Source organism: Suricata suricatta, chromosome 8 (genome assembly GCF_006229205.1).
Source record: "Suricata suricatta isolate VVHF042 chromosome 8, meerkat_22Aug2017_6uvM2_HiC, whole genome shotgun sequence".
Classification (NCBI taxonomy): Eukaryota; Metazoa; Chordata; class Mammalia; order Carnivora; family Herpestidae; genus Suricata; species Suricata suricatta.
Window position 1 is genome coordinate 11996024 of NC_043707.1, and position 20180 is coordinate 12016203.

The 20180-nt window shown below is 51.8% G+C and overlaps 1 protein-coding gene across 1 annotated transcript in view; it reads left to right on the forward strand.

The window, feature by feature from the left end:
* The first annotated feature begins 13584 nt into the window (after nucleotides 1-13584).
* The window catches only part of ABCC1 (ATP binding cassette subfamily C member 1), a 117779-nt gene continuing 111183 nt past the window's right edge, over nucleotides 13585-20180 (forward strand). The window contains exon 1 of the mRNA XM_029949064.1: nucleotides 13585-13617. Within this exon, the coding sequence (XP_029804924.1) occupies nucleotides 13609-13617 (9 nt within the window). The 5' untranslated portion in view covers nucleotides 13585-13608. The remainder of the gene's footprint in view (nucleotides 13618-20180) is intronic.

Sequence of the window (20180 nt, forward strand, 5' to 3'; positions counted from 1 at the left end):
GGGCAGGGCGGTCGGGCCCGCGGCCGCCTCGTCCGCCCTGCAGCCGGCCCGGGGGTCCTGCGCCCGGCCCCTCGCGGCGTGGGGGTGGGGGGCGCGAACTCGGGCAGCTCGGCCCCCCGGGCAGCGGGGTAGGGGTCGTGCGTGTGCCCTGCCCCGCGGCTTTAGGGGCAGCGTTAGGGGCCAGAGCTTGGGGGACCGCGCTTCCTGCTTTGCGGTTGCCCCCTGCAATTAAAAAATCACCTTCCGCGGGAGGGAACGCCAGGGGTGGGGGGGGCAGGTTGGGGTTCTCCCCCCTTTCACAAAGAACGCCCCATTCCCAAAGGGTCGGGCTGGAGGAAGGGATGTTTGCCCCTTCCCCTGGTGGTGCGGCCAGTGACTCTTGTGTGGTTACGTATTTTTGCCATCGTTTACTTTCTGTCTGTTTCATTACTATAGGGAATTTGGGGAAACGGAGAGAATATGGGAAGTTTGGGGAACAGCCAGGAAAGAAGGCAGGGCTTCCCCCCTCCCCCCACCGTGTCTCACCTGACCCTGTGTCAGGTCTGGGGTGCCCCGAGGATGAGGGTGCCGTCCCACCTCTGTAATGTGAGCCTCTTTGGGGATGCACGTGGCTTTACGCTGGCAAGTGTTCCTCTTCGAGCTCAGTGCCGAGCTGAGCTGGGCCCGTCTCCTGAGTCCGCTTTCTGTGGTTTAATCCCCACTGACTTGGGCTTTAGCTTCCCTCTAATGCGATTTACCTCTTTGTTCCAGAAGGGCACGTCTGTGTCCACACTGTCTTGATTATTGGTAAACACCATAGGCAAATCTGGCCATGATAGTTTTGTTCCCTCCGCCCTTCGTCTTGGACTCAAGAGAGAGAAACAGCCTTGGCTCTTAGGAGCTGGTGATTCGCATCCAAAAATACCTCGGATGCTGTTTTGTGGCCCTTTCCTTGCAGGCTGCCTTTGGAGTGTTGAAAAAGTCATCCTTCAGGGCCCCAGAGGAAGGCTTTATTTTGGGGGGGGGGGGTTGTTTTGTAGAACAATCAAATATACCTCAGAATGTCTCCTGGCTTTCAGGCCAATAGGATCAGAGATTGACTCCAGGGCTGGAAATCAGACAGGTAACTTTTGCCTTCAGGCTTGGGGGTTGGGGGGGTGTTGGAGGACAGAACTTTTGCAAAGTAGGACTCTGTTTGGAAAACCTGGGGACTCCCTGTTCCCTATGCCAGGTGTAAGAGCCTCAAGATGATTTCTGCGAGGATCCAGAGGGGGTCTGGTCTAGTGTTGCTGTGAATTTTGGAGTGCTTTCTTGTTTATTTTCTTCTCGTAGATTACAACGGGGAAAGTGGTGACTGCACATCAGAGTTTGCATCTGGAGGTAGTTATTGATGACAGCAATTAAACTGTTGATGTTTAATGAGGTTTCCAAAGCAGAGTGTGTTAGGGGGTACTCTATATTAAGTTCATCTAGGAAGACCAATTGTGTTTCTTTGTTTGTTTCTCTTTGGATTTTTTGCTACAGAAATTCCCAAATGGTTGTTTTGCTTGGGGTTGGCAGTGTATATGGCCTTGACTGCCAGACTCTCTCCCTTTTCCCCAGTCTTTGCCCTTGCAGACTTTCCTGTGCCTTCTTCTGGATTCCGGGATGGCCCAGTTTTGGGTGGGGGAGGGAGGGTTGGGAGCCCAGAGGCAGAGTTGGAAAGCTGGTCACTGTAGCGTGAGAACTTCCAGGTAGCCAGAGAAACCAAACGTAACAGAAAGCAGGTAGCTTCTGTGTTTTCTTTTAAAAAAAATTTTTTTTAATATTCGTTTTTGAGAGAGTGAGAGGGGGAGGAGCAGACAGGGGGAGACAGAATCTGAAGCAGGCTCCAGGCTCTGAGTTGTCAGCACAGAGCCTGATGCTGGGCTCGAACTCACAAACTGCGAGATCATGACCTGAGTAGAAGTCGGATGCTTCACTCACTGAGCCACCCGGGTGCCCCAGCTTCTGTGTTTTTTAGGGTGGCACCCTCAAGGCTGGGAGAGGCAAGCCACTTTACCTTTCTGTGCCTCAGTTTCCTTATCTGTAAAATGGGGGCAAGGTCCAAAAAAAAAGCCCCAATTCTTAGGGTTGTTTGTCAACGAGATCATCTGTACAGGAGGCCCAGCCTGTGCCCTGAACACTCCATTCTTTCTGAAGATGAAGTTGTATGTTTCCAGATGCTTGTCCTTCCTTTTGATTCTCACTTTCTTCAGCTAGGTGGGGGGAAGGGATGGGGCTGGCCCATTGCCTCCCACTTATACCTGGCTTCTCTGTGACCAAGGTCATGTGTTTAGAAATTAAAGGGACTGGCCCACGTGAGAATCTTATCAGAACTTTGGTCCCGGGCCACTGCCTGCCTCTGCCGGTGAGCTGAAAAGTCCAGAAGAACCAGAATGTGGACATGGCTGTGGCGAAGGTTCCGGGGACTTAACCGCCTTTACTCACTCAGGCAAACGCTCTGGAGAAAGGAGGAGCTTCATTACCCAGATAGGAGCCCAGCTCACCAGCACTTGGCTTGGTTTTCCCACTGGTGCTGGTGAGGGGGTGGCTGGTGTTGGTATGGGGGTCGGGAAATGGGCCTCGGCCTCTCCTTGGGGATTCCTTTTTTCGGTAGTTTCTTTTAATGTTTATTTTTTGAGGGAGACACACACATACACACAGTGTGAGCGGAAGAGGGGCAGAAAGAGAGAGAGACCCAGAATCCGAAACGGGCTCCAGGCTCTATGCTGTCAGTGCAGAGCCCAACGTGGGGCTCGAACCCACAAACCGCAAGATCATGACCTGAGCCGAAGTGGGGCACTTAACCGACTGAGCCACCCAGGTGCCCCTCTTTGTGGGTTAATTTTTAAAAAACATTATATTGCAGACCCAGTGTCGAAAAATCTGGAAAATGGCAAAAAGTAGGAAAAACAAATTAGGAAGCAGTGTGGTGCCTGTGTCCCCTGGCTTCAAATCCTGGCTCTGCAGCTTCGGCCAGTGATGACACTGCGTGCCTCAGTTTCCCCGTGTGGAAAACGGGGGATAACGCAATACCAAGCAAAGCGTGGTCGCGCCAGGAGCAGATGAGGGAATCCTTGACAGGTGTGTAGAGATTGCTGCTTAGTACAAAGTTAGTGCCCAGTGATTGTAAGTGGTCTCACCTGCTGGAACTCTCGAGTTAGTTTTTGCTGCAGCTGCTTAGGGTGACCAGAAGTAGCAGATGCCTGGTGCCCTTCATGGAGTCCTAATACTTGGCCCCTGGCTTTCTATTTGCCTTTGAGAACTCAGAAAATGCCTGAATATGTGAATAAGCAGCCAAGGGATGGGAGAAAAGGAATATTTTAGAAGATAGTAGAAACTTCTCTTGGGGTAAGATCTGGCCTTGGAGTGAGTGTGATTTATCTCTTCGTAGCTCCTCCTGGCCTCACAAGTCTTACAAGGGCCCGGTTCCACCCCTGACCTCCCTCCCCTTTCCCCCAAATTTTCTATAGGTTTTCAGAGTGACCCCTTTGCCTCCCCCAACCTTCCTATGGACTGTTAGAGCCCAAAGGGACCCTGGAACTAATGGGGTCCTCCCCTCACCCCATCCATTCCTGCAAGGATTCAAGGTCCTGAATGGCGGCATGATGGGCCCAAGAAGGTAAATGGCTTTGGGAGGAGAAAGGGGGAACCTCTGAGAGGACAGGGCAGGGGGGCAAGAGCTGATTAGGGGTTCATGGGCCTTCCCCCGGCTGGACCAGCTCCATTTGTGATACTCTTGGAGGTGCCTCGCCTTTTGAATGTGGTGGTGGGTTCAGCTTTTAGGAGTAGATCTCCCCCCCGCCCCACCGCCTCACTTCTCCCTACGAGGTGCATCGTGGGTGTCTCCGACCTAACATGTCCCAGGTGGAACTGTGGACCCTCCCCATCTCAGTTCACATCTGCCCCATCCTTGCAAGCCCAGGCCCCACACCTGCGGCGTCCTTGACCGCTGGCCTTTGCTTTCATTCTGCATCTCCGCTGTGGCCGTTTCCTTCAGATTGTTTCCAGACCTGCCCGCCGCCCACACCCCATTCTGGCCAGAGCCGCCGCCAGGAGTTGAAAATTCCCCCCTCACTGCTCTCCCTGCTTCAGTCCCTGAGCCCCTGCCGTCTAGTCCAGTCTAGTCCCCACTCAGCAGCGAGCAGGGTCCGGTTCAAGACACAGGTCAGGTCTTGTCCCTTTTTAGCATGAAACCTTGGAGTGGTCCCCTCACTTCCCTCAGGTAGGAGCGCAAAGGCTCAGCAGAAGCTGATCCCGTCACCTCTCTGACCCCCCCCCCAACTAATCGAATACACCAGATACTTATTTTATGTTCCGTAAACTCCCACCAGTGGGCCAACTCCACAGGGGCAGGTTTTTAGCTTCCACGAATGACAGCATAGACTCTACCTTGAAGGGGGTCAGTACTGAGTCTTGCTCCTTCCTCTTTTCCCAAGACTCAGTCCCTCAAACGTAAGTGGGCTCAGCATTTAAATATGAGCGTCTGGGGCGCCTGGGTGGCTCAGTCGGTTAAGCGTCCAACTTCAGCTCAAGTCACGACCTCACGGTTCTTGAGTTCGAGCCCCTCACTGTGCTGTCTGCTGTCAGCACAGAGCCTGCTTATTGTGCTTCCTCACCCCGTCTGCTTTCTTCAGAGAGAACTCATTTCATGGCGGAACACGGTCTCGCTGTTACCGTCATATCTTAAGGGTTAGTAAGACTCTAGCCCATCAAAACGTGCCTGAACATTTTGCAAAGAGAAAGTGCTAATAAAAGAATTTGGAAGAGTGACAGGGACTCGAACATCCTGAGGCAGGTGTTTTTCCCAGCCTGGCGTGGAAACTGGGACACTGTCTCCCGGTGGAGGTAGCGAACCTATACTTAGCTCCGGAAGGCTGGGAGTTGACGGGGGACCCATCGAGGAAGCCAGTTTGGGGAGGGGGAGGCGCGGCCCACTCTCTCGGTCCGGGCACTTTAACATTTGGGGCCGGATGACTCCCCGCCATGAGGGCTGCCCTAGGCACTGTGGGGTGTTTAGTGGTCCCCTTGGTCTCGACCCGCTGGGGGCCAGCTCCCTGGGTTGTGACAGCACACACGCCTCCCAGACACTGCCACAGGTCCCTTTGGTGGTGAAGTCACACAGCCGTGGGTGTGGAGGAATCTGGAGAATAAATTTGGGGCAAGGCTTGCCCTCACCCTTGCATTTTCCCAAGAGATTCTTAGGCTGTTGTGCACCTCATGTAATTGGCGTATGGGGGTTGCCTCGGAGATGCTTAATGAGACGTTAAGAAGGTTCAACTCCAAATATGCAGCCAAGGAGGGTGTGGTCTTTTCCGTGCTATTTGCCTCACTCCACCGGGGCCTGTGCTTTTCGACACAAATCCATCTCCGTCGGAGTGTGTGATGCTTCATTCCCAGGGTGCAGACCCCTGGCCGTAGAGGTTGGCTTTGAACCTTCCTCCCTCAGTTTAAACTGCCCCAGGATAGACGGACAGTCACCAACTCCAGGTTCCACTTAAGGATCCCCTTAATTGTGGGATTCATGTCCCGCGGGCGGTTGCCAGGTCCTGGGAAATGGGTCTCGAAGACTGGAGGTAGTAATTGACGTTTTATAGGGCTTTTCCCTTCCGTCTCAGAATCTCGGTTTCCCGTTTATTGGCCTCGTAGGTAGCTGTTTGATTGGATTTGATCTCTTGTTCTTCCCACATCCGTTTCTGATTCATTCAGTGATTTCGTCTTTTGTTAAATTGAACATCTGTGTGCTGGCACTGTTCTAGATGCTGGAAATGCAGCCACGAACAAGGGAGATGAGGTCCATGTGCTTGTGGAGCTTACACTAGGAATGACCGCAGGGATTCTGGGGGGTGGTAAGTGCCATAAAAACATAAATCAGAGGAGCTGGCATGGCGTGCAAGCTGTGATAGAGGGGTACCCAGGGACAGCCTTTCAGAGGAGGTAACATTTGACCTGTGATCTGAACTGCTGAAGCTGGTCTTGAAAGGATTAGGGGAAAGAAGTCTTAGGTAAAGAGAACCTTGCAAGTGCAAAGGCCCTGGGGTGCCTAGAGTGGTCAAAGTATCCTAGTCACAGTATCAACTCCAAGGAACTACAGAACCCATCTCATAAAAACCTTGCCGGCAGCCTTCTGCAAAAAGGCGCAAGGCACTAACAAAATAGCTTGTGCTAATAATCAGGGCTGGAGAATTCCAAAGGGGAAGCTTGGCGAGGAAACAGCCATACTTGCCGAGACATGGGCCTCTGATCCATTTAGATTGGAACGAGTCTCAGGTTTTTATAGTTAATTTCAATGTATTTTTTTTTTATGAGTCTCCTGTTTCCGAAGCACAGCTGAAAACCCTGCAGGGTCAGACCGAGTTGGGACTCCCCACTCCTGAGCTGCCCTGATTCTCTTCCAGAGGCGTTCCCTGACCCATTAAGATGACTCTCTTTAAATTGCTAAGAAACTCTTATTTTTTTTTCCTTTATATATTTTTTAAGTTGTATTTCTAAGTAACTGCTGCCCCCACTGTGGGGCTTGAACTCACAACCCTGAGATCAAGAGTTGTATGCTCTTCCAACTGAGCCAGTCAGGCGCCCCAAGGAAACGCTTTTTTAAAAATATTTATTTTATATTTGAGAGACAGAGTGCAAGTGGAGGAGGGGCAGAGAGAGAGGGAGACACAGAATCCGAAGCAGGCTCCAGACTCTGAGCTGTCAGCACAGAGCCCGACGCTGGACTCGAACCCACAAACCGTGAGATCATGACCTGAGCTGAAGTCGGATGCTCAACCGACAGAGCCACCCAGGCGCCCCGAAACACTTCTTTAAAACCAGATATTGAATTGAGCTGGCTGATTGCAGAAGATCTTGGGTGGTAACTGTTTTGATTGTGCTGTTATTTTTAAAAACGTGAATAGTCTATACAGAGGGAAAGTGAATGTTTAGGTTTTCCCTGCTCCCTCTTTTCTCAGAGGTAGCCGTTGATGATAGAGTTTCTTGGGCATCCGAGAAAAAAATGCCAAGCATACTCAAATATGTAGAAAAGGGTGAGGGAATATGTTCCTCCCTAGGTGGGTTTGTATTCTAAATAATGCTCTGTATTTTGCTCCCTTCACTAAAAAACCGAAGTTGGGGCGCCAGGGTGGCTCAGTCACTTAAGTGTCTGATTCCTGATTTCAGCTTAGGTCATGATCTTACATTTGTGAGATCGAGCCCTGCATGGGTCTCTCTGGTGACCATGAGGTCCCTGCTTGGGGTTCTTTCTCTCCCTGTCTTTCTGAAAATAAATAAATAAACATTAAAAAATAAAAAGCAGTGTTGGCGTGCCCGGGTGGCTCAGTCGGCTAAGCCTCCGACTTCAGCTCAGGTCATGACCTCACGGTTCGTGGATTCGAGCCTCACGGTTTGTGGGTTCGAGCCCCACGTCAGGCTCTGTGCTGACAGCTCGGAGCCTGGAGCCTGCTTCGGATTCTGTATCTCCCTTTCCCTCTGACCCTCCCCTGATCATACTCTGTGTCTCTCTGTGTCTCAAAAATAAATAAACATTAAAAAAATTAGCAATGTTGATCCCCCCCCCCCCCCCCCCACGTTAAGCCCATGCAGATGGAAAGAAAAAGGAAATGACACTTTTGTATGAGCCACACATTTTTCTGTTCCCGGATCGTGCCATGTATTCACCTCGGCCCCGCCTCCGTCCCCGTGGAGCCTGGTTCCAGAATTTTGGCGTGATGAGCAGCCCTGCCCTGAGCTTCCTGGGCACTCCTCTCTGCATGCAAGTGGATGTCAGTGACTCAGCAGAATGAGCTGCTCCCGGAGGAATGGCTGGGACCAGGGATCTGTGCTTTGAAAATTCGATAGTTCTAATCGCCTCGTGGCGGCTGTCCACTCATGGACTCGCCAGCACATATTAAGCACCTGTTGTGTCTGGCGTGATGGGGGCGAGGAAGCAAGCTTGAAGTTGACCAGGTTCATGTTGCTTCCCGGGTGTAGGAGAGGGTGTTTGTCCGGCCGAGCTAAACCTTACGTTCTACGGCGTTCTGTCTGGAGAGTGCTCGGTTTTGCTCCCATTAAAAAAAAATAGGGTTGAATTTTAAAATTCTTTGTCTTTGATGTCACTTCAAAAGTGCGTTTATATCAGCAATTGAACGATGTGTGAAGGTTCACTGAGAATCCCATCATGTGGATGCAACTCGATTCAGTTTTTTACACACAGACTTTCTGGTTTCATCAGTTGCTTGAATTCCAAAAACGACGCTTTTTGTTACAAAGCAGTCATCATAGGGATATTTATTTTATTATTGACTTAAACATTTTTTTCAAGCAGGCTCTGTGCCCAACGTGGGTCTTCAGCTCACGACCCTGAGATCAGGAGTCCCCTGTATTACTGACTGAACCACCCAGACTCCCTGCTCCACGTTTTAATTCTGCTTAGCCTGTAATACATGTCAGTACATAGAAATTATATAATACTCTTTACATATAACATAACGATATGTACCTTAAATATTTTTGAGCGAATGCATGCAGGCTCAGGAGTTGGGGAGGGGCACGGTGGGGGACAGAATGTCAGGCAGATTCTGCCACACTGTGCAGAGCCCGATGTGGGGCTTGAACCCACCAACAGTGAGATCACGCATGACCAGAGCCAAAATCAAAAGTCAGATGCTTAACCGACTGAGCCACCCAGGCACCCCCTGATATAATGATATTTAATATAACATAATATTCACAGTTCTTTAATATTCCAAGTTATACATTTGTAATAATTAACTGAGTCACTTCCCTGTTAATAACTGCCACTTGCATGATTTTTCATTTTTTTTTTTCCTGTGACTAGTGCTCCAATAAGCATCCTTGTACTTGGGTCCAAATTATGTAAAAAATTTTTTTAATGTTTATTTTTGAGAGAGAGGGAGAGAGGGAGAGAGACTGCACAAGCAGGGGAGAGTCAGAGAGAGAGAGGGAGACACAATCCAAAGCAGGCTCCAGGCTCTGAACTGTCAGCACAGAGCCCGACATGGGGCTCAAACTCACAGACTGTGAGATCATGACTTGAGCCGAAGTCAGACGCTTCACTGACTGAGCCACCCAGGCGCCCCAAATTATGTAAAATTTTTAAAAATAGGTATTAGCTGATTTTTTTTCCTAGAAAGGAAAATGTAGCTAGTCCCTGGCTGCTGACCGTGAATGAGAATTCTTTTCTCTGTCATTCCAAGCCCTGGGCATAAACAAGTTTCTAAGTTTGATGGATTAAAAAAAATGCCTTACTTGTGTTTGCGTTTCTCTTTAGGTTAGAAACCGGACATAGAGCAGTGTATTTCCGGGTGATATGTGGATTCTTTTCTGTGTGTGTGTGTGTGTGTTTTGTCTTTTTCCTGTTGATTTGCAGGAGCTCTTGATATATTGGGAATTTGCCCCTTTGTCACATGTGCCCCAGATACCTCCCCACAGGCCATTGTTTGTTTACTGGGGTGTTAACGCCTGATTCGTGTCCGGGTCTGTGTATAGTTTCCAAGGCTGCACGTGGGCAGCGCACACTATTTTCAGTGTGATGTTTTTCACTTGCTGTTATAAGAATTTTCCCACGGGTCCATCTAACTTGTTAAATTATACAACCTGGAAGTTCCTTGTATCGGTGAACTATAATTTATGTAATTACTACTTGTGGCTTGACATTTAGATTGCTGTCTCTCTCTTTTTTCTTTTAAAGAAAGCATTGTAATGAGTATCACATGGATAGTGGCTGTTTATTTCTTCCTTATAACATTCTGGGGGGTGGGGTGAGTATCTTAGAACATTTGAAAAGCTTTCACTCTAGCTAGAGACTTGTTTTTTAAAAGATTAATTTATTTCTTTTGAGGGAAAGAGGGAGAGAGAGAGAGAGAAAGTACATGCAAGCAGGGGAGAGGCAGAGAGAGAGAGAGAGGGAGAGAGAGAATCCCAAGCAGACTGCAGCGGTCAACATGGAGCCCCGTGTGGGACTCGATCTCACAAACCATGAGATCATGACCTGAACTGAGATCCAGAGTCAGATGCTTAACTGACTGAGCCACCCAGGTGCCCCTAGAACCTTGTATTTTTAAAGGGGTTGGGTCAGTTCATTCTAGTAGGGTCTAAAGATACCCATTATTGTTTTTATTACTATGGACTGGTGATAGGTACATATAAGTGACAATGTCTTCTGTGGTCCCTCCAGTCAACCTGATAGTCTGGAGACCATTGGCCCAGAGGGAGTTTGGAGCTGCTGGATGCTGGGAAGGTGACTCCCTAACTTTTGGGTTAGTAATCAACTAGATAAATAGATAACTTGGCTAGTAATCTAACTTGGTTAGATTATCTAGGAGCCCTTTGATAAGGCGTCTTCTTCAAGATCATTAAGTTACTAAGCCAAGGTCAAGGAGAAAAGACACATGGTAGATTATTAGACTCTGAGGACTGCTGTTGCATTGTTGTGGGACTCTCTCATTTACTTTTGGCCCACGGAGATCATCCCTGGGGCCTGGCGGAGCCGTGCCGCACTCGGTGCTGGGGTTGGGCGGCTCACTTCCAGTGCACTTGCGTACTTGGTGAGGGAGGGGTTGGAGACAGGGCTCAGCCCTGAGTCAGACCCTCTTTATTTTCAAAGGGCTACAGAGCAGGGATGAGCCTTGGAGACTGAAGGCATGGGGCTGCTTTGGACAAGAAAACCAGATCCAGGGGCGCCTGGGTGGCTCAATCAGTTAAGCATCCGACTTTGGCTCAGGTCATGATCTCGCGGTTCGTGGGTTCAAGCCCCGCGTTGGGCTCTGTGCTGATAGCTCGGAGCCTGGAGCCTGCTTGGGAGAGAACCTCGCTCTCTGTCCTCTCCTGCTTGTACTCTGTCTCTGTCTCTCTCTCAAAATAAACTTAAAAAAAAAAAGGATGACCTGTAACAACACATTATTTTTTGTTTTCACTCATTAATGCATCTTGGACGTGACTCATTATTAATTAACATATTTACTTGATGAAATGCCATCGTGAACCTAATTAAGTAATTTGCCAGTAATTGTTCCCTCTCGAGGCAGTTGGTCCTGGCGCTGTGTTTGAGCCTGTGTCCAGCAGCTTCTGGGGAAAATGTGAAGCAGGTCTTGAGTGGGTGGGTGTTGGAGGGGCACATCTCGGACCCTCTTAAGCACCCCCATGCAGATGGTGGACCCTCTTAGTTCAGTGCTTGGGGGGCTGGCCTGGCCCCATTGAGTGGGCGGTCTCTGAGGGTCTCCTGGGTGCCCTCGCCCTGGGCTTGGGCGCCCCTTGGTACAAGGTGGGTGGGGAAAGTGAGCGATTGGTTTTTCGCTTCTTTAGTGGGAGGAGGGAGCTGGGAGAGGCTGCCAAGTAAGCCAGCCGGTAGCATCTGTCCCGAACTTACTTCTTTCCTTTAAACGAATTCACTTTTTTTGTCTTAACCGAAATAAATTCATCCCGAATACAAGTTGCATATTACGTCATTATACATCGGAAGTCACAGGGTGGCCATATTTACGTATTTACCAGATAGCTATTAACTAGGTCATCACGAACGTGAAAGACTAGGGTGTTCTGCAGACTGCCTACAGTTCCCATCCCGGCGATTTTACGCCACGGGGGACATTTGTCAACATCGGGAAACGGGAGAGAGGGCATCAGGCATGTAGTGGGTGCTGTGGGTGTCGTTCAATGTGCGGGGAAGCCCCCTCCCCCACCCCCAACAAAGAATGATCAGGGCCTGGACATCACTAGTGCTGAGGTTAGAAGCCCTCGCGTTGACTCCATCCACGTGCTGCCATCTTTTGGGTAAGCAATGGCTTGCCAGTCAGCTAGCTGCGCAGTTGTCTTTCCTGGTGACTTGTGACTGTGTGTCGGTAACACTTTGCCTCCATAGCCTGCTAGTCATTGTCAGGTCTGTGCCCACACCTACTGTCAGAGCAGCAATAACACCAGGTGTGCACAAGTTTACGTGTGGGTGTGAATTCAGGATACTATTACCCACTCCTTCCAAGTACCTTTTAGAAACTGGGGAGAAGGGGCGCCGGGGTGGCTTGGTTGGTGAGCGTCTGACTTCGGCTCAGGTCAAGAACTTGCAGTTCTTGAGTTCGAGCCCCACATCCGGCTCTGTGCTGACAGCTCAGAGCCTGGCGCCTGCTTCCAATTCTGTGTCTCCCTCTCTCTCTCCCCCTCCCCTGCTCACATTCGGTCTCTCTCTCAAAAATAAATATTAAAGACAAATTAAAAAAAAGAAACTGGGGAGGAGGGAGCCTGTGGACCCTGGGGTGCTTGAAATTTGTAACCGTTTTGCCAGGCAGATCTTACTGGGGTGTCGTGTTTGGGAAAGAGTGCTCTGCTTGCAAGAGGATTTCTTTTATGGGGCCTCTTGGTGACCCTCTGCCATTGGAAAGGGCTGTCATCTGTCAAATCGGAGGTTTCACTGCCTCCTCTCTGCCTGGGCTTGGCACAGACCCCCTGGCCCGAGGAAGGCACCGTGGAGGCAGGCAGGCGGTTGGCGGTGGGCACGGTCGGGTCTGTGGTTGGCAGCTTTGCCCAAGCTGGCCCGGCCAGGCTGTTCAACAATTACGCCCCCTCCGTGAGCGTTACCGGCGTTGTGGTGGAGCAGGGGTGAGGTGTGGAGCCTGGGCCCAGGCTGCTGGCTGCCTCTCCGGCAGGGTAAGCTTGGCCCAGAAGGGAAGGCCTTTTTCGTTTTTCCTTCTTGATTTCCGGAGACTTAGGGAAAAGCCTCCTGCCTTCCCTGAAGGTGAGTTAGAGTAGAAGAGGGTCTGGGCTGTGCCGTACGTCATCGAATCCGAAAGATCGGCAGTGGTGATTTGCATCCCAATTTCGGAGAGGCCGTGCTGTGAAAACACAGCCGGCACAGGTCGTGGGGGGGTGCGGGGTGCCGATCGGGAGAAACTGGTATCACAGTCAAGTGTGAGGAAATCTGAGTTTTACTGTATTATTTTTAAAAATATCTTTTTAAGATTGTATTTTTGGGAGAGTGCAACTAGGGGAGGAGCAGAGGGAGAGGGAGACAGAGGATCCTAAGTGGGCTCTGCATTGACAGCAGTGAGCCTGACGCGGGTCTCGAACTCATAGACCACAAGATCATGACGTGAGCCCAAGTCAGATGCTCCACCGACTGAGCCCCCCAGGCGCCCCTGAGCCTGGGTTTTAGAATCAATGCACATGATAGCTTCCAGTGCCCCCCTGCCTCCTTCTTGTGTGTATTAATCCGGTCTGGCGCCCAGGAATATATACGTGGTTAATGAAACACGCAGCCTCCCTGTCTCTCGGAGGCCACCCTTGTGAAGGGACAGAACAGTGCAGGTTGCCAGTGTGGCTTCCATTCAGATCCTGGTTCTGCTGCCTGCTAGCTGCTGTGTGACCTTGGGCAAGTTGCTTCACCTCTCTGTGCTTCTGCTTTCTCATGCACAAAACGGGGATGATAGCTGTGCCTACCTCATAGTGTTGCAAAATTCAAAGTGTGGAAGTCTGGTGAGCGTGCTCTCCCCGTTACTGAGCGCTGTTGTTGGTGCTGTGGCTGATCGTTGTCATCGTGACCATGGTCATCTTCATCCTTGCACAGCGGCCCCTGCTCTGGTCCAAAGGGAACTCCTGAGCATCTGCAAGGACCCCGAGATGGAAAAAGTACTGGATAGTGATTGGTTCTAGGTTGGCCCCACCAAAGTTAGCTACTATTAACTTCTAGTTCTCTGGGCAACGTGGCCTTCTTGGCTCAGGTCAGGAGGCCTTTATACTCTGTGCTTCGGTTTCTGCACCTGTGACACAGAGAACCGTAATGTTACCCGGGTCCTCACAGGTTTGTTTGAGGGATTAGGCAGACTGAGATGCGCCCAGTGCCCTAGTCCTGTGTAGGATGCGCTGTGATGGTATAAGCCTCTCTGGCAAAGACACCCCCGTGCCCTTCCCCCGTTCCTTGACGGGGACCCTCCCCTAACCCGTGACCCCGCTCTGGGGCATCCCTCCTTATAGATGGTGTCTGCCCCAGGTCTTGGACTTAGAGCAGGAGCCCCAGGGGTCCAGTGCTAACCCCTCTTCACTGATGGCCTCTCTGGCCCAGGGGTGGCCCGTCGCTTTGGCTGGTGACAGCTGCATCATTTTCAGCAGGATCCTCTGGTCCCGTCTGCTTGGGCCTCGCGTGCAGGCTGTGAATGGGGAGCGCGCACGGAGCGCTCCTCTCCTTGCTCTTGGAGTTATTTCCTTTGGACCCGCGCCCGTAGCTGGGGTCATCAGGTCACAGCAGGACACGGAGTCTCTGGGTTTTCCCTGCGTGCTTCTGTGTTGTTCTAGATTTATTCACTCCTCCTTTCATTGGTTGAACAAGCACTTGATGAGTGCCTCCTGGGCAGGGGAATGAACAGGTCCTGCTCCCGGGAGAGGACTAGTAGGAGGGAAAGAGACCCTTGGAACTTACGGACGAGAAAACAGAGGCCGCGGGAGGTGAAGTCCGCCAGCCCCGGATGGCAGAACCAGGTTCAGACCCGGGATACGGCCGCAGCCTCCGCTGTGTGCCACCAGGCAGTGGCAGGTCGCGGTTCTAGTGAGTGATGGTGGGTCTCCACCAAGACGGGCCTTGCGGTGGGTGAGACCTCCGTCTGCCGGTTCAGCCGAGGCAGCCCTGGGAGCCTGAGCAGGCCTGGAATGTTCCAGGCCCGGGGCAGACCCGGCTCGGAAGAGCCAGGTGAGAGGGAAGAGCGGCCAGAGCACCAGAGGCCGGGGCCCAGCGTCCCGGGCTGAGTGGAGGCATGACTGCGCCTTGCGGGGCTCAGTAGGGGTGATGACAGTCAGAACGGACGCTCGGTGCTCGCCAGCCGCAGGCACCATTTCCAGTGCCTTCCGGTTAATCCTCAAAACGGCCCTGCTACGTGTGATAGACCGGTGATCATCCCCGCGTTACGGATGGGGCACCCGAGACCCAGAGAGGTCGCGTGCCTTGTCTGAGGTCACACAGCTCATAGGTAGCAGAGCCAGGATGGAACCGTGGCCCTCTGGCTCAGAGTCTAGGCTCCAAGGCGTGGCTGCCAACTGTGACCGGAGTGTCCCTAGTGGCCTGTTGTAAAATAGCTGCTGTGGATGGTTCCAGGTCAGGGGCTGGGGTACTGTCTTTCCCGACAGGCTGTGCCATCAGACCCCGGCCAGTCCTATAGCGGGTCTGCAGCAGAGCCTCCTGGGGCCTTCGGCGTCCTGGCAGCCCGCCTCCTGGGCTGTTGTTTTCATCGACAGTGGCAATGACACCAGTAACGGTGGCAGTGGTAACCTGGCAGATGTGGCAGCAGTGAACTCAGCCCCCAACAGTGACCGCCCCCCCCCAGGGGTCTGCTGCAGTGCCTGTGCTCCTGACCCCCCGGGTCCTGGTCCCCCTTCACTACTGCCTGCTCCCCGGGGCCCGTCTCCGCCGTGGCACTATGGGGTCCAGTTGAGGGACCTCTGGCTGGGGAGGTAGGCAAGCATGTGTGCTCCAGGGCGAGGAGCTGGGGGTGGCCGGGGCCAGCATGGCTCCAGGGCAGTTCGGGGATGACGATGGTGTGCCAGCGCCCTGTGTTGGGGCGGTGCTCAGAGAAGGGCCTGGGGGGAGCGAGCCAGAAGCCTGGGCTCCCGGTTTCACAACGGCCAGGAGCTTGCGCAACATGCGGGTGACGTGGCACTTTCTCGGTGGGAACCCCGAGCGCGGCATCAGCTCTTCCTCTGCTTCCTTTGCTTCCGCTCAGGCCCTGGCCTGTCCCCTGAGCCCGGTCGGTCGCCCAGGCCCCTCCTGGCACTTGGTTGTGTCTGTGCACGGGCACACACACCCCAAGCTTGAGCAGTGAGCGTCCCAGATCCTGCTCCGAGCTCCTCTTAGAGCGCCGTGCCCAGTCCCCTGGCATGTCCCCCCCCCCTGGGGTTTTCCCTCCTTCAGGAAGCCTCCGAGCCCCCAGGGGGAAACTGCAGTGACACTGCCTTCCGCTAATACACTGGTCTGGCTCTCGACCTCTCAGGGAGGCCGCCCATCATCGTCAGCGGTGAGCCTGCCTGCCTGTGTCGGCATCCGCTGCCTCCCCCTGTGGGCTGTGCCACTTTGGTCGAGTTGCTTTCCCTCTCTGTGCCTCCGTTGCTTTCTCTGCAAAACAGGAACAGGAGTACCCACTTGGGGATGAAAGCGAAATCATGTAATGTGTAGATTTAATCTTCACGGTGAGGGTGAGAAGCAGATGTGGTCCCCGCTGTAAGCTTGAGCAAGCGGAGTTTTCTTCCTCTTCGGTTTGTGAGTTAAGCCCTCTCTGCTCCAGAGGTCTCTGGTCATTTATGTGCACCTCCTTGGTGACACTTAGTGCCTTTAAAATCTTTTGTCACCACATTTATGTACCCGCCCTAATTTCTGGGCAAGAAACTGAGCTACGTGAGGGCAGGACACACAGCTGGGTGTAGCGTTCACTCCTGGTACGAAGCAGGGCTGAGTATGTGCTGCGTGAGCGGGCAGGCAGGCGGAGGCTCTCTGGAGTCACTAGGTATTGGTGGCAGGAGTGGGGCCACGGGGAACCACTGTTAGGACAGCGGGTCTCAACTGGCAGGATTGTCCCCCTCCCCGCCTCCAGGGGACACTGACAGTTTCTAGGGACTGTTCTTGGTGTCATGGTTTGGGGGGGAGGATGCTACGGACCACCGGCACGCACAGGGCAGCCTCCCAGCAGAAGATTCTGGCTCCAGAGGTCAGCTGTGCCGAGGGTGCGGGTCTCCGGTCAGGGGCCCAGGTCCTCTAGTTATGAGCAACACAGCAACGGGAAAACACTGCGTTCAAATGTTACTATTATTATTATTATTATTATTTTTAACAAATGCAAACCAGTCCTGTCTAGATGATGTATTTTCTTTGGGAGGTGATGAAGAGGGGTCTGTGTGTACCTACTAGTTTGAGGGGGATGTTAGGTTCTAAAGACCCCATATGCAAAGTGAGAAATCACAGTTAAAATGACCCTGGGTCTTACCTTTTCTTTTAAAACAGCTTAATTGAGATACAACTCACATACCATGTGATTCATGCATTTAAAGTACCCAGTTTGCTGGCATCCAACACCGTAGATTTTGCGAACACCGTTTATCTGTGTCCGGGTGTGCCTGGTGTGTTGGCCTCCCATGTGGGCCACATCCAACTTACGGTTACTTTAAAAAATAGTGGCTTATGTTTATTTTGAGAGAAAGCGTGGGTGAGGAGGAGAGGGGCCGAGAGAGAGGGAAAGAGAGAATCCCATGTGCGCAGTCCACGTGGAGCACAGAGCCTGACATGGGGCTTGATCCAGGAACCTTGAGATCACGACCTGAGCTGAAATCAAGAGGCACATGTGTAACCGATGGAGCCACCCAGCATCCCCTCTAATTTAGTTTGCTGGGACTCACTCTGGTGTCTGGTTCATAGAGTCCATGGGTGCTGCCACGTGCCAGGGGCTACAGCAGGTGGGGGGCAGGCGTGAAGAGTGTTGGACACCATAGTTGCTGTTATTTTGTTAAACATCAAACGTTATATTTGTAGAGCTATGAATGGCCAGGAATGCACACTCCTGCATTTAGTGAGTTTTCCCCCAGCTTTATTAAGATATTGACGTGTAACGTATGTAAAGCTCAGGTGAATAATCTGATGGTCTGTTAAATATGTACGTTGTGAGTGATTATACAGTTAGGTTACTTAGCACCTCTCATTATTACCTTCCCCTCCAGTGTTAGGAGGTGATCTTTTTTTTAAAATTTATTTTTGAGAGAGACAGACAGTGTGAGCAGGGGAGGGTCAGAGAGAGAGGGAGACACAGAATCTGAAGACAGGCTCCAGGCTCTGAGCTGTCAGCACAGAGCCCAACGTGGGGCTTGAACCCACAAACCAAGAGATCATGACCTGAGTCGAAGCTGGATGCTCAATCCACTGAGCCACCCAGGCGCCCCTGGAGGTGATCATTTTTAAGGTCTGCTCTCCTAACAGCTTTTGAGTATACAACACAGTGTTTGTTAACTGTCATCACCAGGCTGTGTGTTAGATCCCCAGAGCATATTCGTCTTAGAACTGGAAGTTTGTGCCATTTGACCAACATTTCCCCGTTTCCCTCACCCACTAGTCCCTGGCAACACCATTCTCTCTTTCTAGGAATTCAGCTTTTGAACTTGTTTAATTTTTATTTTTTAAAGCTTATTTGTGTGTCTGTGTGGTAATGTCTACACTCGACAGAGGCTTGAACTCCACCGACTGAGCCGGCCAGGAGCCCTGAGTTCCGTGTTTGTAGATTCCGCACGTAAGATGGGAACATAGGGTGTTCGTTGTTCTCTGTCTGGCTCATTCACTTCGCGTCATGCCCTCGAGGGCCATCCAAGTCGTCACACATGGCAGGGTTTCCTTTTTTTTTTTTTCTTTTTGAATTAGTGGTTTTCTTTTCTCAGTATAATTTTTTGTCAGGCTGGCTAACATCCAGTGTGCACCATGTGCTCTCGGTTTTGGGGTAGATTCCCGTGATTCATTGATTCCATACAACACCCAGTGCCCATCCCCGACTTCCCCCTCTCCCCTGCCCCCAGTGAACCCTCACTTTGTTCTCTGTATTTAAGAGTCTCTTATGGTTTGCCTCCCTCCCTCTCTGAACTTCCGTGTTGCTTGCTGTCTGGTTGATACTGCCATTGCCCATGTCTGCACCGCATTTTCTTTACCCTCCGTCCATTCCCGTGTCTTGGCTGTTGGGAGCGATGCTCTGGTGAGCGTGGGTGGGTGCTCATCTCTCTTGAGGGCCAGGATTCCATTTACTTTGGATTCACTTTGTGACGTTTGACAGGTTGCATTCCCATGGGGACGACCGGGTCAACGCGTGTCTTCATTTCCGGGCATCTCATTGTGCATCTACGGGTTGTCACACTTAAGCCGCACGAACTTGTGTTCCGCCCGGGAGTCTTAGTAGTGATGAGGGGAGGCCGTCGGCCTTCGGGTCGGGCTTCCTGTGTTTTCTTCGCGTGAGGAGTAGTTTCTAAGGGGACCCCTTGCGTCATCGTTTGGAATAGCAAGAGGTCAGCAGCAGCCCAAGAGGTGGGCAGTAGGGCCCTGAGTAGATTACGGTGCCACCCTTTGAGCGGAGGAGTGGGGATGCTTCCAGAAGAAAGTCAAAGGTGAGAACAAGGCCGGCTTCCAAGACTCAGGTATTTTTTTTTAAGTGAAAACATCAAGGTACACTTGTCATATTTGGTATGATGCCTCTTAGGTGCAAAAAGGGACAAATAAGAATATGTATTTTTAGGGGCACCTGGGTGGCTCAGCTGGTTAAACATCTGACTCTTGGTTTCAGCTCAGGTCGCGATCTCATGGTCCGAGGGTTTGGGCTCCATGCAGACAGCATGGAGCCTGCCTGGCATTCTCATTCTCTCCCTCCCTCCCTCCCTGTCTCTCTCTCTCTCTAAATATATAAACTTTTAAAAATTTTTAAAAAGAATAATATATTGTTGGATTTGCTTGTATTTGCCTGGAGGACCGCAGGAGGGTACACAGGAGCTCACACACGTGGTCGGGTTTGTATAAGGGAGGAGGGTACAGGACCGTGCAGAGGGGGACAGGGCTCGTGGGGGAGGTGGAAGCAGGAGTACCTTTTTACCCTTTGACACACACACAACACACACACACAACACACACACACACACACACACACACACAAATATTTAAATTTGAGTCACTACCTGTTTTTAAAAAAATTTTTTTAAATCTTTATTTTTGGGAGACAGAGACAGAGCACATGCAGGGGAGGGGCAGACAGAGAGAGGGAGACCCAGAATCCGAAGCAGGCTCCAGGCTCAGCTGTCAGCACAGAGGCCGATGCAGGGGCTCAACCCCCCCCCACCCCCAGCCGTGAGATCCCGACCTAAGCCGAAGTCAGACCTGTAACCAGCGGAGCCCCCAGGCGCCCCCACATCCTGCCTATTAAAATCAGTGTAAAAATAAGTGAATATTTTCTGTTATTTCCCAGCTTCCATGGTTTAAAGGCCTTTTCTCAGCACCTGCCCCGAGGGGGAGGCAGGGACTGTCATTGAGAAAGTTCCCCGGGGTTACCTTGGGGCTGAGCTGATCTGGGGCAGGGGGAGGCCGGGGCCACGGCCTGCGTGAGGGACAGAGACCTGCCAGTGGGGGCTCGGTGGGGGCACAACCAGCCCTTGTTCCCTGCTGGCTCCGTCTGCATTGCCTGCTGCGTGCGGTAACA